General features: G+C 39.2%; 1 protein-coding gene across 1 annotated transcript; it reads left to right on the top strand.

Moving 5' to 3' along the window:
• Nucleotides 1-262: 262 nt before the first annotated feature.
• On the top strand, nt 263-19204 carry ACOT9 (acyl-CoA thioesterase 9). Its single transcript, XM_009998485.1, has 14 exons — nt 263-344; nt 4857-4902; nt 8865-9035; nt 9120-9157; nt 10285-10368; nt 10950-11053; nt 12159-12232; nt 14830-14897; nt 15817-15928; nt 17064-17154; nt 17616-17701; nt 18509-18596; nt 18753-18903; nt 19146-19204. Exons 1-14 carry the CDS (start codon nt 263-265, stop codon nt 19202-19204), a joined length of 1254 nt encoding a protein of 417 aa, XP_009996787.1.
• The last annotated feature ends 166 nt before the right edge of the window (nt 19205-19370 follow it).

Below are 19370 nucleotides of genomic sequence, written 5' to 3'. Positions count from 1 at the left end.
ACCTGAAAAGTCAGTGAAGAGAGCAGTTACCACCAGCAAATCATTATTCCTTCCTATTTTCAGATAAGGACAGCTATCAGCTGGGATTTCAGCTGGCTTGAACTGTTGTGCTGACCGTATCTGGTCCTAAAACTCAGGCTAAAAATAAGGAGTGGGGTTTCTGAAGTAATCAGTGCTATTCCAAAAATAAACACTACATTATTTTCATGATATTAGTTTTAATGACACCAAATTCCGTTGCTCTGCCTGTAGGTTCTGCACTATGAGGAAGCTTCCCTCTCTTCTGGCTAGGACACTCACTTCTGGGGCCAGTGGCTCCACAGTGCTACCTGACATCTCTGAAGGTAAAATCGTTGGCTGTAGTTTGGAAGATTTAGCAATGTTTCTAAGGAATTTATTCTTTCAGGTGGTGCCCCTTCATGTGTTAATATGGTCTGGATAACGGACATACCCTTGAGTGTTAGCTTATAGTAAAAGTGTTTAGGAAGTAGCAGAAAATCCCTATGTGTCTTTGGAGATTAATGGCAACAAATATACATAATCATTGAAGTTGCAGATGTAGGGCTTGTCTGGTTCTTCAGTGTTGGAAGACTGTGTGCGTCTTTTCTGGAGGGACAAGTGCTTCTCAAGTTTGCTCTAGACAGAAAGTCAGTGTAGAACATACAGGGAGTATGGCAACTGGAGAGAATGGCCGAGAAATGGAGGAACTGGGTGCAAATAATGTCTTACAGAACTTATAATGTGTCAATACAATTAGTTTTGTAAACTCAGAGAAATCTTTTAATCGGATCAGCAACATTGCCTCATGGAAATGCTCTTGTGAATAGAGCTTTGTGTTGAAGGGTTGTTTTAGCATTCTAATAGTAATAATGTTCCTGTTTCAGAAGCTTTTAAAAAAGTTGTCTTGCATTCTGTTCCCATGTACTGAGAAAACGGGAGGAGGAAAAGGGCTGGGGCGAGGTATAAGTAATTCCTTCATGGAGTTCTGCTTGTTTCTGAGGTCTTTTTTTCCCTTTTGTTTTCTGGATAGAAACCACAGGTTATCCAGTGAAAGCAAATACGAGGGTTATTTGCTGTTAGGCAACTTTCTTCATTATTATTAATAAATTATAATTTGTGAGGTTAAAGGAGAGAAGTAAGGATACAGAAGATTGCTTATTTGCAGATATGACCCTGCTTTTTTATTTGGATATTTGATAATGGTATCACCCAGAAGGCCAACAAAAATAGCGAAGCAGTGAAGCCATCCTAGCCTTCCCCCTGATTGGTTTCTAAGATATACTGATATTTTTTTTGGACTACAATAACTGTAAATATTTGAGATTCTCTTCCAAAATGGTAACATTTAAATAATGTTATACAGACTTTTGCTGATATGTAAACTAGTTTCCTATATTTTGGTATCCATCCTTTTACAAAACACCAAATACTGCATTCTTACTAGCTTTTCACACGTTTCCTCCCAACTTTGGGTCCCAGTTGTGAATGTCCTCACTTCTTCCATGGTTCTCCCAAAGGCTACACCAAGCAGGACTTTGGAAGTTTTCTCTGAGATAACTCTCATCCTGCTTCCTGAAAAATGCTCCAGGTACTCTTTCCAAAAGTTAATAGTGTTTATCAACAGTACATGGTAGCACCAAGTCTGAAAAACTGGAATTTCACTGCAAGCAGGTACTACGCAGAGCCAGTAGACTGAGGAACTGGAAAGCTGGCTTTGAAGGAAAGGATGAACTCTGTTGAAAACACAAAGATACTGACTGTAGATCAGGCAAGGACAGGTTGTCTACAGTTGCTGACTAAAATTAAGGAACGTGTGTAAATGGAACTCAAGTGGGTAGAATAATCAGGTAACTCCTTGCTAGATGTAAATTGCATTGTTTCTTTTACTTGTTAATCTAACCTGTATTTTCCACTCCACAGGACACTTACCCATTCATGTGAATGATGGTGTGTTGTGGTAATCTGTACATATTTTAATATTTGCTATAACACTTAAACTTATGCAGCTACTGTTTTTCCTTACTTTAGCATTCACAAAAAATGAAAGGCTACTGTTCTTTTCTCTCTACTTGCTTAAGGCCTGTTTGCCTTCCATGAATGGATCTGATCTTACTTGTGGCAAGTGTTGTACTAGATCTCTGTCAGTGCAATGTGGTTCTGGTGGTGCTGGGTGACACATTTCTAAGAGACTTGTGGGATACAAAATCTCTTATGCAGCAACTCCTGCAATACTTAGCTTCATTTTAGATATTTGAATCTGCATTTTTCACTGAAGCCTAGGCCAAGCTCTGCATCGAAACTGGGGGTAGAATACCTCGTAGCATTCTACTTGCACCTGGATGCAGCCTGGGGAGGCACCATTGAAAGGGGACGTGGATCTCATTGGCAGAGATGGATGCAGTGATCTTGTTCATCTGCCTCATGTCCTCTGTCACAGCACAGTGCAAATAAACTCTTGACCCTGCTGCCCTGGCGCTGATGATCCACTGATCATGGTTTAGAAGATCCTGTGAAATATGTAACATGGTAATGATGGATAAACCCCATTTCCTTTAGTTGTTTTGCACTTTTTGCACATATGGCTTTTTATGCTTAATTAGTTACTTAAATTTCTGTTGTAAGATAACTGTTATCTAGAAGAGCAACATAGTTTTCCCAGAGGCCAAAAAAGAGAAAAACTGTGTACTTGCAAGCCTGTAAAATGGACTAGATTTAGCTTGGCAACATTTTAAAAAGACTTTTATGCTTTGTCCCTTTTATTGTAAAAATAAAAATTATGTGGTCTCAGCTTGGCAGATGTTTACTTGCATGCCTGAAATTGAAATAAAAAGTTTTGAATGGGACTAACAACGTATATACACATTTGCAGGTTTGGACCTGAGAATTTTTTTCAGAGTTTTTTATTCCCCCTCCATCCCAGCACAGACTGCACACTGTTGGAAAATTAAGGTTTTATCTTCTAGGAGCTGTAGCAGGGTTTCTGCTGACACTGTATTGACCAAATGCATGCCATGGCAGCTTCACAGGTGGAGTATGAGTAACAGGAAGGTAGTACCTATTCTGTAAACAAGCTCACTGCTTGAAGAATCACATCTTTCCCCCCCTTCCAAAATAAATTAACTCCAAGATTTTCAATCAGTTTCTTTCATTGACAAATTTTTTGTTCTTTGAATTAGTAGTGTAATTCTTCTAATTTCAAAACATGTTTTTAGCCTCATTTCCTAGATAAGTGAGACCTAAGCAATACATTTTGTCTTTGTCTGCCTGTCGTCTTGCCTCCCTCTTCTTCCGGAATCTTTTGTTGCTTGGTGTCAGCCAAAATAGATGAGCGCAGATCTCAAAAGAAACGTGTTTCCATAATCTTTGTGAAAATTGGCTTCTGAATTAGAGGTTCATTGGGGTGCCAGAGCTAGTGTTGGGGTCAGCTGTGGACTGTTTGTGTTTGCTGGCACCTGGTGAGCGACTGGGACCCCCTTGGCTACCTCTGGGCTGACCACAGCTCAGGCTGGTTCTTGGATAGAGGGCAGGCAGGACAGAAGCAGGCTGGGAGCACAGGGTTGGGAGCTGAGGGTGTTATGGGGGGAGGAACAAGAAAGGGGAGGTTAGGGCTGCAGTGGTCGAAGTGTGGGGACTTGGGCAAGAAAGCAGCAAAATCTAAAGTGACTGTATGGGGAGTGGGACAGAGCTGAGTGGGTCTGGCTGAGAGAGGGGTTTGTGATTTCAATACCTAGGCAGTCAGGTTCTGCTTTCTCCAGGGTTCACAGGACAGCTTACTCATTGCTGTCAATACTCTGACCAGGCATTTAGTTCAAGAGGGACAGGGATCTACTTTACAGAGTCCAACAGAGGGCTGTGAGGATGATGAAGGGACTGGAACACCTGTCTTATGAGGGAAGGCTGAGAGACCTGTTGGTGTTTGGTCTAGAGAAGAGAAGACTGAGTGTGGATCTTATTAATGTCTATAAATATCTGAAGGGTGGGTGTCAAGAAGGAGGGGCCAGCGTCTTTTCAGTTGTGCCCTGTGATAGGATGAAGGCCAGTGGATGCAAGCTGGAACACAGGAAGTTCCACCTCAACATGACAAAGAACTTCTTTACTGTAAGGGTTACAGAGCACTGGAACAGGCTGCCCAGAGAGTCTTTGGGGGCTCCCTCTCTGGAGAATTTCAAGACCTGCCTGGATGTGTTTCTGTGTGACCTGCCTGAGATTCTGTGGTGGTCCTGCTCTGGCAAGGGGGTTGGACTTTAAGATCTTCAGAGGTCCCTTCCAACCCCTAAAATTCTATGATTCTCTGATTCTGTCTGCAGGGTCTCAACGTTGTATCTTTGATGATGCTAAAAATGTAGGCTATGAGACCCAGCTGGCAACAGTTGGCTGACATTACCTGCCCTTCATAGGAGGGATTATTTCTCTACTACTCTCCTCATTCTGTCTCTCAGCTGCACTGTTCCTTTCTCCATTCTTTTATGACTTTTGATTTTTGTTCTTTCCCCATTTTTTTTGTGTTGAGACTGAAATATTTTCACATCAAAATTTTTCAATCTAATCTTGATCAGCTGCCTCTTTTAGTTGGCAATTAGCTTTGCAGGTGTTTGATTGCATTAATGTACACTTGAAATGCCTTCTCTGCTGGCTGTAAACTGTGGAATCATGTTACTCAACCCATTATTGTGATGTGCCTACTAACAGCGTCAGTGAATTTGGCCAGACTTTTGTTTCTGGGCTGCTACTTGCATGAATTTGCTTAATTTTCCTGTTCTGGGATCAGGGTTGTGCCTTTCAGCACCAAACAACCTCATGTTCATCACCTGCAGGACTAAGCTTGATTTGCTTTGATTTTTATTTTTTCTTTCCAGTGCGGAGCAGATTGAGGGATATAGTGGGAGCATCTACGAACTGGAGGTAGATCAGCTGCCTCTTTTAGTTGGCAATTAGCTTTGCAGGTGTTTGATTGCATTAATGTACACTTGAAATGCCTTCTCTGCTGGCTGTAAACTGTGGAATCATGTTACTCAACCCATTATTGTGATGTGCCTACTAACAGCGTCAGTGAATTTGGCCAGACTTTTGTTTCTGGGCTGCTACTTGCATGAATTTGCTTAATTTTCCTGTTCTGGGATCAGGGTTGTGCCTTTCAGCACCAAACAACCTCATGTTCATCACCTGCAGGACTAAGCTTGATTTGCTTTGATTTTTATTTTTTCTTTCCAGTGCGGAGCAGATTGAGGGATATAGTGGGAGCATCTACGAACTGGAGGTACAGTGTACATTAAATGTATTTTCCTTTTTTTTGTGAAAGCCAAGGAGAGCTCAGGGCTGTCATGGTGGAAGTGAACAATGTTAGCTTGCTGACTGGGGAAAAAAAAAGATCCAAGCTAAAAAGTCATGCATACAAGGTTTCTGAATTGCTTCTTTGGATCGGAGACTTCTGAGATTTCTCTTGCAGAGGATCTTTAGCACCAAAGGAACAAAATATGTGATCTTGATGCTTACAAGATTCCCCCATTAGCTTTGAATCTGGTGGAAGTTTAAGAGCTGTAGAATCTGACAAGAAACACTGTGTTGCTGTTACCTCGTGACGTACTTGTTGATGAATTACCCATGTAGTGAACTTGTCTTGCACTGGATTCAGAGGCAGCTGAGCTGGTTCAGCATGAAGCAGGCTGAATTATGAATGGCCTGGCAGCCCCCATGTCACTGTGGAAGATTGTCAGCTTGAAGTCTGTGTCTTGGTTAGGAGGATTTCAGGCATTTCTTTTCTCTGCTGTAACTGAACTTTAGATTAATTTACATACAGTTTGCATACTTGATGTTTTGGCTTCACGCAGGTTACCTTCCTCTCTCTGATGACATTGGATAAGCCATAGTTGACTGTTATCCTCTATTGTTAACAATTCTGAATAAGTCAGTGTAGCAGTCTGGGAAAACTACTTATTGCTGTTTGGTTGGTCCTGTATTTATTGTATTGACTGTTGATATTTTTATGGCTGTGTTGGCTGAGCTTTTCTTTCACACTTTGTGTGCTGATAGAGAAATGGAGATGCCTGCCTGGATGGAGTGCCTGATGTGTTCAGGCTTTCTGACTAGGTTTGCCTAAACAGGATTATAGATATGCTGAAGAAAATGCCTGAATCTGGGAAATTGATTTTTGCTTAGTAGTACCAGTATTTAGGCATGAGGGGGCTTCAGGTTTTTGGTAGGTCAGTTGGAAAGGGCTCTGTAACTTGGTTTTTAAAAAAGCCTTTCCTGCAGTCCAAGATAGCTGGGGAGGAACCACACCATATGGGAATACTATCCAATGACCAAGATTTGAAAGGACTCTCTTCAAATCTGATCTTCCCTCCATTTCTTTTTCCCTCCTGCTCCCACCCTGGAAGGAGAGCAGACTGAAGCCAGGATCACCACAGCAGTGTTTTTCTTAGATAGGTATGTCTCTTATGCTGTGTAAAATACAGCAGAAATGGTTCGTGGAGTACCACAACTCCCATGAATAAGTAAAAATGGGGATCCTATATCTGGGAGTGCTTGAAAATTATAGGTTTAATCTGGGAGGTTTGGAGGACATGGATTATGCAGGGTTTGAGATCCCACTTTTAAAATGGACTGACAGAGAGTTGATAGATGCCAGTGCTTTAGTTGAGTTATATCACAGAATGACTAAAGAGACAAACTTAAGAGAGCAACTTGATAGCAGTTCCAAAATGGGAATTATGGAAGGGCTGATGCACATACATCTGGATTGCTGGGAGAGAGGAGAGATGCATGTTGGATGAATGCCTTCAGACCTTAATTTTGCTATAAAGAAACTTTGGTTCATGATTTCTCTTGTAAAAGCCAGTGGCATTTTGTATGATAAAAAAAATCTTATATATTTAGTCTGGTTTTGTACTGAAATTGTAAATAAAACTACTACTCTTCGTTGGTAATCACAGTTGACATAGAGTTGTGGCCATTTCAGTAATAAATTATGTCATTTCTTAGAGTGCTTAGGCCAGGTATTAGCAAATTCTTAGAAGTATTGTTGTAAGACTGATACTATAGTGGGTAGCAGTATTTATCTGTTAAAAAATTGAACCAAATATTTCCGTATATTGAAGAGTGCATTCTGAAGCTGAAGTGAGGAAGAGTTCTGCTGCTGCCCTCAGGAGCCAGGATGGGACTGGTGAAAACATAATATAGTTGAATTTCCATTGTTTGGTTTTTGTGTGTTTGTAGATAAATTTCTCATTTACTCTCTGACTAATTTATCTTAAAACTTTCACTGGAAGACCTTGGGAAACAAATATTTTAGAAATCATAAAGGTACATTATCTTGGACATTGCATCTTTCCTTAGTCACCTGGTATATTCTCTTTTTATGCAGTGGCATAACTTCAAACATTACCCTCCTGGAGGAGGTTGCTATCTTTCCTTTTGCTCTGAACTCTGCAGTAGTCATGTTGCTCAAATGAGGTAAACCATATCTTGTATTTCAAACAGACAAACAAACAGCTAACTAAAATTTTTTGATAGACTTTTACTCACTTTTATTATGGATTATTCATATTTCCCCCAAATTATTTAACTGAGAAGAGGGAATATAAATATGTTGAAGTGGGTCTGCTTTGTATTTCTCTTCTCCCAAATTTAAAACTCAAGCCAAAAAAGTCTTCATATAAAATAGCTAATACCCAGAATTCATCTGAAGCCCAAACTTAAAATAAATTTTGGTGAAAAGGTTATTTCTGTTGTTTAATCTTTACTTTTTAAAATCTGTGTTGTTAAACACAATAGCACTCAGATCTCATCAATGCAGCATGCACCACTGTACAAATAGCACATATCCACAAGTTTAAAATTAAGTTTGGCTATTTAGTGTTTTATGCCTTTTCTTGCTCTATGAAATTGATTCATAGTTTTGCATACTTCTTGGCTTTTTTTCTGCATGTTTTACTCTTTGATTTTTAATGCTTTGTTAATTGATTCTAGGGATGTTAAGAAATACTTGCTTGGTTCAGTTAGGTGGCAGTTTTAAGAAACTTAGGAAGAACAGGTAAGAGAGAATGTTGAGCAAGGTTATTCTGTCTTGGAGATATTTTTATGCAAAGAACCAGCATGGTAGATCAGAAAAAAAAGAGACAGCAAGTTGGTCCTTACTCCCTTTTAAGAGTTGCAGCCCCTCTAGTTTGGTGGTGCTGGAAAAGGTGCTCTGAAGGGGTGGTGCTCCCTTTTCTGTATTGTTTCTTTCCGTAACTTTCTTATTTAGTTGTAGGACGACTTGGTGGGAAGAGAGAAGGAAACTGTTAGATTTTTCCTTTCTTTTAAGTGTGGTGATGTGGTTTGTGCTGTATGAACTGATGCTGTAATGGGAGAAGTCACCTGTGGGTGACAGCAACTCTTAGCAGCTGAGTTCTCCCTGTGGTCATTACTAACCAGCACTGTACATCTGCTTTACTTCCTGGGAGAGATTCTAAGTTGTCGGTCCTTTAAAATTCACACTGTAGGAGTAGTTGTGATAGAGTAGCTTTGCACAAATATGCACAAAACCTCGTATGTTCAGTTATATTGGTTTTGTTAATTTCAAGGGGAACCATTTTGGCAGCATTCAGAATTAGAGAAATTTTGTTAATTTCTTTAGTGTGAAGTATGTGCTTGCCACACCTACACAAAACTTTTAAAAACTTTGACGCAGTAGCTTTGCTTAGCATATCTGACAATTTGTGTTTCACTTTCTTTTCAAGGTGCTCTTACTGTGTCTTGTTCTTTTTACCACTTCATTGTTTTCATTTTAACAATCTTCAGTGTGACATCTCTTAGCTAGGGTTGTAGTTCTGTTGTCACACTCCACATGGACTGTTTTTGTGTTGTTTTTTTTTTCTTACCAGGGATCATGTGCAAGCAATGCAAGAAAGAAAAGCTCTTCATACTTTACTGGCAAAACAGCAGGAAGATCTTCCACCTAGGAGAATGAAAGATAGCTACATAGAAGTTATTCTGCCTCTAGGAAGTCAACCTGAAATAAGAGAAAAATATCTGAATGTACACAACAGTGTAAGGTAATAAAGCAGCTCAGGAAAGTGTTAACTTTCATTTACTATGGATGTAGGTAGTTAATTTTCAAAATCCTCTGTATCTTACAGGTTTGGAAGGATACTTGAAGATCTTGACAGTTTAGGAGGTATGTATCTGTGCTCTCATAAAGAATGCAGAAGTAATGCAGGCAAAGTGAGTCTACTGTTAGGTATGATATAGTGTAACCTCAGAGAGGGTATCACGTCAATATGCTATCTTGAAAAGGAAGGAAAAAAAGAAAATATACTTGTGCTGAAAGAGAAAGGATGATACAGAACAGACAGAAGTGAAATTGCTCAGCTTCACCTTCTTGCCTGTGTCCACTTTGTAAAGGCTCACCTATAAGAATAATTTACTGACAAATGATCCTGGGTTGTGAATCTACATTGCATGTTAAATCAGAGAAGATTTGCAGAGAGCACTGTTTCAAATTAAAACATACAATTTTTCTCTTAAAAAACTCCACAAAATAACTCACAAAACCTGTCAGATAGTGAGGGGCAAATGTTTTAGTCTTCCCATTGGGGAGAAGAGGGTATAAGCTGGAAAGAACAGAATGTATTCATGGAGAACAAAAGAAAAAAAGTTGATGTAGATTCTTGGGTTCTGTCTCTGAATTGACATTAAGGGTAGAAACAACTCAGTTGTTTCATGAGTTAGGTTTCTTGTTGGTTTTCTCCTTTTCATTTATTCATGGTTGTTAAAATGCCGAGATCTTTGACTCTTTTGCATTTAAAATAAGTGCTAGATTGTTAATGTAACTTGGAGATGCTTTTATCTTAAAATGTCACCCAGTGACTTTCTTCTTCATCAAAGCAGTATTTGAAAATAACTCCCCAGGTAGCATGTATCCTTGGACAACCACCATGAAATCACAATAGAGGAAGGAAGGACCTGAGATGGTGGGGTGGGTGAAAGGGTAAAGGGAAAAGATTAAGTGGGATTGGAAGTGGAGGAGTGATGGGTTGATTTAAAGTGCTCACCACAATTTCTTTTTGTAGTAAGTAAATATGCATATGGCTGGGACAGCTGCTGAATCACTATTTTATATCTAGCAATCCTGTGAGTTAGATACATGACAATGTGGAAGTTGTGCGCACTCCTACAATATGGTACTTCAGTTTTGGACGTACTTCACATGCTTCCCAAACATGGCTTTGATCTGCTCCACTGAAGTTTTTCTTGAAGAATAGGAAGACTGAGAACTGACTCCTATTTTGGGTCTTTCCACAGTTCTTATTTGCTACACTCACACCAAGCAGGAAATGCAGCCAAGGTCTCCCTTATCAATAGTTACAGCTCTGGTGGATAAAATCAGTAAGTGGCAATTTGATCAATAGAAATTGTTTTATCTGTTTGTTTTACTCTTTCAGCAGCTACTCTCTTCCCATGGTTGTTACTGAGGATGCCTTCTTTCCTCTCCTGTTTAGTTCATGTCATCTTCTTTTGGCTTTGGAGTTTGAGTACTGCGGCTTTTGTTGAAGGGAGAAGGGGAGAGGACTGCGTAGATGCTTTTCAGCATTTCATATTTCCCTTCCTTACAAAATATGGCTTCTGTGCTTCCTACATTTCTGTGTTTGGGTTAATTTTGGCACTTGAGTTTCTTAGATTTGTTATTGAACAGTGTTTGTTCTGGTGGAGCTGGGCCTTGCTTGTGTCACATGTTCTGCTGAACACTTCTTGTGGGTCTGCCATCTTGTATGCCTGCTTCCTCCTCCTGTCCTGGCTTTGGAAGTCTGGTAAGGCAGAATCTGCAGGCTGGCAGTGTGTTCCCTTGCAATAGCTGTCTTTTCTGGGTTCTCTTTTTGTGTGTTCCACTTAGAGAACTGAAAAGTCTTAGAGAATCCAGTCTTTCCAATATTAGATGCTTCTAGTAAACTCTAATGCTTGTCTTGTAGATTTGTGCAAGAAGATTATATATCCGGACAGTGACATCAAATTCACAGGCAATGTTTCTTGGGTTGGAAAGACCTCAATGGAAGTGAAGATGCACATGCTGCAGGTCAGCTCCTGTGACTTCTGTCCATCCTATAACAGTCATGAAGTGCTGCAGGGAGAATTCTGGATGAGGATGTTAGCAGTCTACATTATATTTTCTAGAATAACTGGTTGTAAAGGGCTTCAAGCAGCCGTTGTGTTTCAAGACCAAGGTGACTTTCAGTAGTCTAGGTGTAGCAGGATACTTGGTTGCTAACCTTTTTGTCAAGAAATGCATTTTTCTTAACCAGCATTTTGTAATTAAACTGGAACACAGTACTGCAGAAAAAAAAATAGGTGGCTATGCTCTGCATTTTCTTGTATGAGATTCTCTCTGCTTTCAAAAAGCTTTATTTTCCTTATATCTATGCGTTTTACAGATTCATAAATTTTAATATTTGTATTCAGATTAATTATTAAATATTGTCACTTATGTTCATCTTATCTGTTGTGTACCAGAATTATAGTAATAAGTTATGAGATAATAAATAATAGAAAATAAATTAAATGAAGGGCACAACCAGGCTACAGTGTGCAGGAACTGGAAGGAATATCAGTAATTAATTTTTAAAATAATTAATGTTTCTGTTGGATACTTACTGCCAGTTGATGTGTTAACTGAAGCATTAATTCAGTAATGTAATTATTTAGAGTAACAAAGATATGCTGTAAACACCTAACTGGTATTAGTGGCTATAATTCAGGTAGACAGATTGAGTAAAGTCTCTGATGTGGATGATAACATAACCATTGTTATCTGAACTCCTCCTGGTGCTGGCATTAGTAGCAATTTGATTTTGACAACAAATTGTTGTTTTGGCATTTCTCAGAATAAAGGGCAAGTCCTTTTACAATGCCTGTGTTCATTTCTTCCCACCCCCCAACTGAAACTAGTAGTTAATAAGTCTTCCCTGCTTACTGTTTACGTTGCAGAATTCCTGAAACTAGAGTTTTAATTTGTGCTGTTTCCTTCTTGGACCAATTGTGAGAGAACTTGGAAGGGAGGACAGAAAGTGAAAGTAAAAAAACATTAATAGTGTGATCACATAGTTGATGTCAAGTGAATAGCTTGCCAAGCACACTTAACCATTTTTGAGTTTTAAAATACAATTGTTTCCTGTCTCTTTTAGCTACATGATGGTGATTACAGCCCTGTGCTAGATGCAACCTTTGTCATGGTGGCCCGGGATCCAGAAAATAAATGGTAATTTGTAGGACAGGAAAACAATCTTCAGACTCCTGTCATGGTAAAAACAGCAAATGTGGTAGCTTGCTATGTATGTGTAGAAACCATATAGTGTGGGTGATACATCAATCACATAGTCAGTGCTTCTGCTGGCAAGTGTTACTTTTCTGGGGCAAGCTTCAGAGCACTGATGTCAGCTGTCAGATGATCCTGGGAATTGCTGTTAGTCTTGGGATGTGACCCTTTGCTTTAACCAATTTTCCCAGTGTTTGAATGGCTGTCCTCCTGAATGTGGAAGTGGATGAGTTGGCTAAAAACCTGCCTGCATTCTACAGAACTTGTTAGAACTGCTTTCTTGCCCTAAAAAAAATAAAATGAAAAGGTTTAGTCTCAGTGGTTAAATAGCCTCTGAGTGAATAATGTCATTAATTCCCTAATAGATATGTGATAGCTGCCATCAGAACAGCTCAGCTTAAAACTTTGTTAAGTAAGTAACATGGAATTGGTAAGTGTGTTCACAGAACAGAAGAGAGTTGATTGTCCCCCTGTGCTCAGCACTGGTGAGGCCACACCTGGAGTGTTGCGTCCAGTTTTGGGCACCTCAATTCACGAGAGATCTCGAGGTGCTGGAGTGAGTTCAGAGGAGAGCAATGAAGCTGGTGAAGGGCCTAGAGAATAAATCTTTTGAAGGACACTTGAAGGGGCTGGGAATGTTTAGTTTGGGGAAGAGGAGGCTGAGGGGAGACTCATCAGTCTCTACAACTACCTGAAAGGTCATTGTAGAGAGGCTGGTGCTGGTCTCTTTTCACAGGTAATTAGTGGCAGAACAAGAGGGAATGGCTTCAAGCTGCAACAGGGGAGGTTTAGACTGGACATTAGGAAAAAAATTTCTTCACAGAAAGAGTGGGTAGACACTGGAATAGGCTGCCCAGGGAGGTGGTTGAGTCACCATTTCTGGATGTGTTTAAGGTTCATTTGGATGTGGTGTTGGTGGATCTGGTTTAGGGGAGAACTTTGTAGAATAGGGATGATGGTTGGACTTGGTGATCTGAAGGGTCTTTTCCAACCTGAATAGTTCTGTGATTCTATGATAACTAAGATACTCAACTTTATTATTTTCCTGATTGCAGTATCTCTCTTATTCCTTAGTCATTAAACTAACAGGCTGCTCTGCTTCAGTTTTGGTTTATATTACTCCAGCACTAGAAAAAAACATTGTATTTCTTATATCTGTCCTTCTTGTATAGCTTGCAAAAGCAATTAAAAAAAAATATCTGTTTCTAGCTAGTTTAAACAGTTGCCTTTATTTAATGAAGAGGGATATGTTTAATGAAGGGGGTTTGCTTGACATAATTATTTAGTCCCAATTAATATTATAAGTAGTTATTACACTGGTTTCCTTCAGATTTATGAGGTATTTTTAGAACCCATTAACACACTATACTTTTAAGTATATATGCAGTTATAGTTATGGTTCCCCTTTTAAGGACTTATTTTGCAAAAGTATTATGTAAAATCTGGTGTTATTAATGTGCAGATTGACTAAGGCCAAACCTATAGAACTTGGGCACATAGATGAAAACTTCAGAGGTTGTTCTTCAAGCCTGCTGGCCACAAGCCAGCTGTGTTTTGGAAGTATTCTGACCATATAAGCAGAGTGTTTATGTCAGGTAAAAAATCTTACAGAGGGATGTAGGGTATGTTAGGTTGGCTTTAGTGCCACAGAAATATGGTTGTGTGGCTTTTGGAGCATAGTGAACTTGCAACTCAGCGGCTTGGGCAGGAGAGCTGATGTAGGTGTGTCTTGGGATGAGGAGAGGGAGAATGAGCTCTGCGATGGAGAAGGAGCTGTTCTGTCTCCAAAATCCAGGGCTTTAGCAAATTGGGAAGGAGCAGTTTGTGCCAAGTGAGGAGGTCTTCTCTGCATGCTTCTTGTCACCAGCCCAGCTAGAGGCTTGGGGCAAAGGGGAACTGTTCAGCAAAAATAGTAATTGGAAAAATAATACTTGGAAATTATGGGGGAGAATGGCTCTTGACAACAAGCATTTGCTTTGCCTTGTGAAAAGAAAGAATTAAATGTTAAATAATCACGTTTGAGTAAACTTATTTGTGCAGTAAAATAAACATACAAATTTGTACTTGAGGCAGACTCGTATCATCTTTGATAAGTAGTACGTGTGGTAAACAGCTTTTGGCTGTTGATAAGGCTGTCATGGGAATGTGTAGATTAAAGACCAACTAGTAGCTACAGCACTGTGCTCTTTCCATTCCAGGAGGAATGCTACTAAGTTTCACGTATCTCTTTTAGACAATCCTAAAAACTATTCTGCTTGGATATATTTTACTATAAGTACAGGTATAGTTTTGGCCCTTTAAGAAGCAGGAAGGTATCTCTTAGTCTTCCTCAATTATGCTAGATAGTGGTTGGATCACTTAACTGCCTCTTCAGAGTTGAAGCCAATATGATGTTCTCTTGGCAGCTGCCACATAATCTGAAGTGTATGTCTCTTCATCTGCTAATGTGTATATAAGCAAATGTGGAAGACTGTTACAGTAATTTGTCCTGTGAATACATTGTAATTTTTGTAAACTAAAACAAATAATTCTGTCCATAGGCCAGCATTTGTTAATCCACTTGTTCCTGAGACCCCTGAGGAAAAAGAAGTCTTCAAGCAAGGGGAATGTAGGTCATACTTCCTGGTAGTATGCACATATGCCTCAGGTTCAGCTTAGTGGCTCTAAGGAAGTAGACTTCAGAAGTTCTGCTGCTTAGCTTAATTAGCTTAACATCAGATTTTTGTTTTGCTTCATGTGTGTCAGTAGGGTAAGAGAATTATTGGGAATGCTTTGACTCAGCTGACAAAGGGCTCTCCTGAATGCTTTGCACCCTGCCCCTAGACTTCATTGTGTCCACGATGCTGCCTCCACTTCAGACCTAAGGGCAGCACAGGCTTTCCTAATGCTCTGGCTGAGTGATTGCCCATGGTGGGCCTGGTGGGTGCCTCACAGCTGCTTACCTGTCTGGGTGCCAGTGTTGCTTTTGGAAAGAAACTCAGAAAGAGGGAGAGTAGGGGAAGGAGTGTGTAGCTCTGTCTTTTTTGATTTCGAGCTTGAATTTTGAAACAGAAAAAAACCCCCAAACATTAAAGACTGAATAAACTGAACAGATCTTTTAAGCTAAAATTCCAATCATTGTGGCCTGTGGTAGGGTGTTCTATCATAAATCTGCATACTTGTACCATTGGCAAAACCTGAAGAAGATTGTTTTTCTGTGGGGTTTCTTTTTTGATATTATTTTTTTTTGTACTTTGAGGGGAGTACTTAAGTTTTCTGTGAGAATGATGGGTGAGTGGGTACCATAGTAGATGTATAAAATATCTTAATCACATTGGTGAGGCAACAGTGAACTTCTTGTTTTTTCTTACATGGAGTCAATTCTAAAACCCACATTTCTGTATGAATCTATGTGAAGTTACACCTTTTAACTTACAGGGGTAAAAAAAAAAGATTCCAGGTTAAAATCTCTAGAGCCAAGGCAAATGTGTTTTTTTTTTTTTTTCTTCTTTGAACTCTAATATGATTTTATTTTTCTTCATGTTTAGTGAACAAGCTGAAGAGGATTGATTTCAGCACTGCCTCCTTACTGAAAATGGCTCCCACTGCAGAAGAAAGAAACATTATTCATGACATATTCCTTGATACATTGGACACAAGGCAAGAAGGAGAGGGAGGGAGGAGAACTGAAGTCTTAAAGAGAGGGAAAAGTAATGTGCCTCTTGAGTGGTTGCTCATAAGAAGGAGTAGTCTGGAATAAATGCACACATTTTTATTTCCCATGTAATGATTTAAAATCTGAGGTGTTTTACTTGAAACACAGGTACAAAACTTAATACGACATGTACGCCTTTTAAAAGAGTCTCCTGTCATTCAAGAGTGCTAGCTGTGCTGGCAGTGACAGAGTTAGTACAGAGAGCTTCTGAGCAAGCTGTTACAAATAATCTTGAGGAAAATGACTAGTGATTTTTAACTAAACGAGGGAATGGAATGGTTCTGCAACCATGTGACTTGCACAGTCTTAGAGGAGTTTTCTGCCATGATACCTAGAAAAAGAATGTGGGGAGGATTTGGCCATATTTGGGCCACATAACCTTGCAATGTGTTTTAAATGTAATATCTGACAACATTATTTGAGGGAGACTAGTGTTGGCACACTGCTGTTATGCTTGAGACTTGTTTGAAATGGTCCAGTGCCAACGAGGGCAGAACAATGCCTAATGACATTAGTGCTGTATTGTATTTGTGAGTAAATTATGATTACTTTAACTTACTAACACACAATTGTTACTTTCAAAGCTGTTTTCCAAAGTGAGACACACCTTTCAATTAGCAGCTGTGTTTTGTGTGCCTTCTGTCTGATTTGAAACCTCAAATGGTCTGCATGTTTGATGTTGAATTACTTGTGATAGCTCATTGTATGCTTTTAATTCAGATTATGACTTGAAAAAAACAGGGAAAGCTTTTCTGGCAAAGTGTGTGCTTTGTGGTTGAGATTGATTTTTTTTTCATTACCTTTCTCTAGTTTGTTCTCCTACATCAGCTTGAGCATTAGCAGAAGTTTTTGAAAGATCAGGAGAATAGGCTTATTGCAGTAGCAAACCAAAGTATCACTTTACATAGGGCTTCAGGGTCAGTTGGAATAGCTTTCAGTGATAGCATTTCTGTTTTTCTGGGGTCTTTTTTTTTTTTAGTTTTGGTGGGGTTTTTTGGTGTGTTTGCCTTTGCTATTTGTGCATTTCTGACTTGCTGAATTCTGCTCATGTGGGCTATAAAGTTTTTGTCTCTTCCAAAGGACAGTGAGTTTCCGGAGTCGTAAATTACCACCCAATTCAGTGTGGATGGAAGATGCAAAGCTAAAAGGCCTACAGATTTGCCATCCTCAGGTATTTTGAATTAATGAATTACAGAAACAGTTACTTAGGAATTGACTACTCATTCCATTATTTTGTTTCTGTTCTGCAGTCCTTGCAATGTATTTCAGTCTTAGTTTCCTTTCCCGTTTTTCTCTTATCTGTGTGGGTTGTCACTGCAAAATAGAAGATTTTTACTTACCTTCTCTTCTTAGCAGACTGTTCATTTTGTGTATAGAATTTCCTTTGCCAGGTGTTTAATTTGGGCTTCTGGTTGCTAACACAATTTTGACTTTTTATCTTAGGTTGTCAAATGAGTTGGATGAGCTCCTATTAAGTAGCCTCAGCCATTTGGACTTATACACATCTATTTCAGCTTTCTATACTTCCAGATGCTGGAAGTTCTGTTAAATGCTATGAAGTGCAGACTTCAACACAATGCTTTGGAAAGAGCATATGTAATTTATCAGTTCAATTTTTATTTCTACCTACAGGAACGAAACATCTTCAATAGGATCTTTGGGGGTTTTCTCATGAGAAAGGCATTTGAACTGGCATGGGCAACTGCTTGCAGCTATGGGTGAGTTGTAAACCTTCTATATTTATATAATCCAGAGCACTGTGCACATGGATGTATGTCAGGAAGCCAAGCTAACCAACCTAATGACAACCTAAGTAGAAAAGACCTGGGTGTCCAACAGAATCTTGCACTGTTAGTGCACAGCACGGTTTTACCTAGAGCATCTGTTGTATTTATAAAGAGATTTGCATCTTGCTCCTTGGAGCTTGTTTTTTTAAGCATTAGAAGTCAAGATAAAAAATGCATCTTTTTTGTGTCTTAGCTTACCAAGCTGTTGAAATTGATTTTTGAAAATATGTTTTCTTTTTAATCATATGAAATAGACATTTTATCGAATACATATGGCAACTTTTCATTCTGTACACAAGAGGAGTGGTTTATGAACTCCTTCTAGTAAGTGCTTGTGCTTAGAAAGTGTGACTGAGCTCATCATGCAGCAAAGATGTATGCATGAGTTTAGTAGAGCATGCATAACCTGATAAAAACAGAAGTGTTTTGTGTCTTCTTGGAAAACTGAGGCCTAAGCAATGATGGCATGAAGATTGCCTAGCAAGTGTAAGTTGTGAGCTGTAATAATGAAGCAATAATGGATCCTTAGAGAGTGTGTGTTTTTATGCCTGTGAGGTTTCCTCCAGTTATTTTTGTCTTGGTTGATGACATAATTCTTTAGTACTTCATGTGGCCTCTATTTAAGAGGGAGATGTATTTTCTAGTAACCCTTCATTAAAGTGCTGACAGTTAAATATTTTAAATTTCTTCAAACACCCTCATTATTCTTGTGACAAAATTTCTCTTTTTCTTGCCTAGGGGTTCCAGACCTTTTATTGTCTCTGTTGATGATATCATGTTTCAGAGGCCAGTTGAGGTTGGATCCTTGTTACTCCTTTCTGGACAGGTAAGAGTTGATCTGTTTTTGAAAAGAGGAAAAACTTGTCATTGCTGAGGCCAGTGTTTGTCACTGATAATGCAATTATCAGTGCAATTAAATCTGTTGCATTTTTTCAGCTCCCGTTATCAACTGTGAACTATAACTCTTGTCTTAACTGTGCAGGTCTGTTACACAGAAAAAAACTACATCCAAGTTCGAGTACACAGTGAGGTTCATGATGCAGATACCAGGGAGAACCAGACAACCAATATCTTCCATTTTACATTTATATCAGAAAATGAGGTCCCACGGGTTGTCCCCAAAACTTATGGAGGCAAGTATCCAATTACTGCATTGCCATCATCACCTGTAGACAGGATGTCTTTCTTTCTGTTGGAACATTTGTTATTTTAATAGATGAACTATTGGCATTTGAATAATTTAGCAGGCAAACCACATTTATTTCATGCTTTGATAACAGTTTGGATTGCTTCTTAATTGTACCATTCTGTGTAGTTGCCCAGTATTGATGCTGAGTTACTAACGTGGTTCTCTCTTTTCTCCACCTTATTTCAGAGTCCATGTTGTATTTAGATGGGAAGAGACACTTTGCTGCCATCATGAAAGAAATCTGACAGGCACTGGATGCTGTGTCAGCAGTGTAGCAGCATGCTGTCTTGGAAAGAGTTGTCACCAGAGATGACTAACAGACAGGTGCTTGTGATACTAAAAAAAAACACAAACACTGCAAAACAAAGCAAAACCCCAAGCAAAACTTCACAATGAAAAATACCTTTTTAT

This window comes from Chaetura pelagica, unplaced genomic scaffold (assembly GCF_000747805.2).
Source record: "Chaetura pelagica isolate M959 unplaced genomic scaffold, ChaPel_1.0 scaffold265, whole genome shotgun sequence".
In the NCBI taxonomy this organism is placed as follows: domain Eukaryota; kingdom Metazoa; phylum Chordata; class Aves; order Apodiformes; family Apodidae; genus Chaetura; species Chaetura pelagica.
The sequence above is the reverse complement of the archived record's forward strand: the minus strand, read 5'-3'. Positions and strand labels throughout refer to the sequence as shown.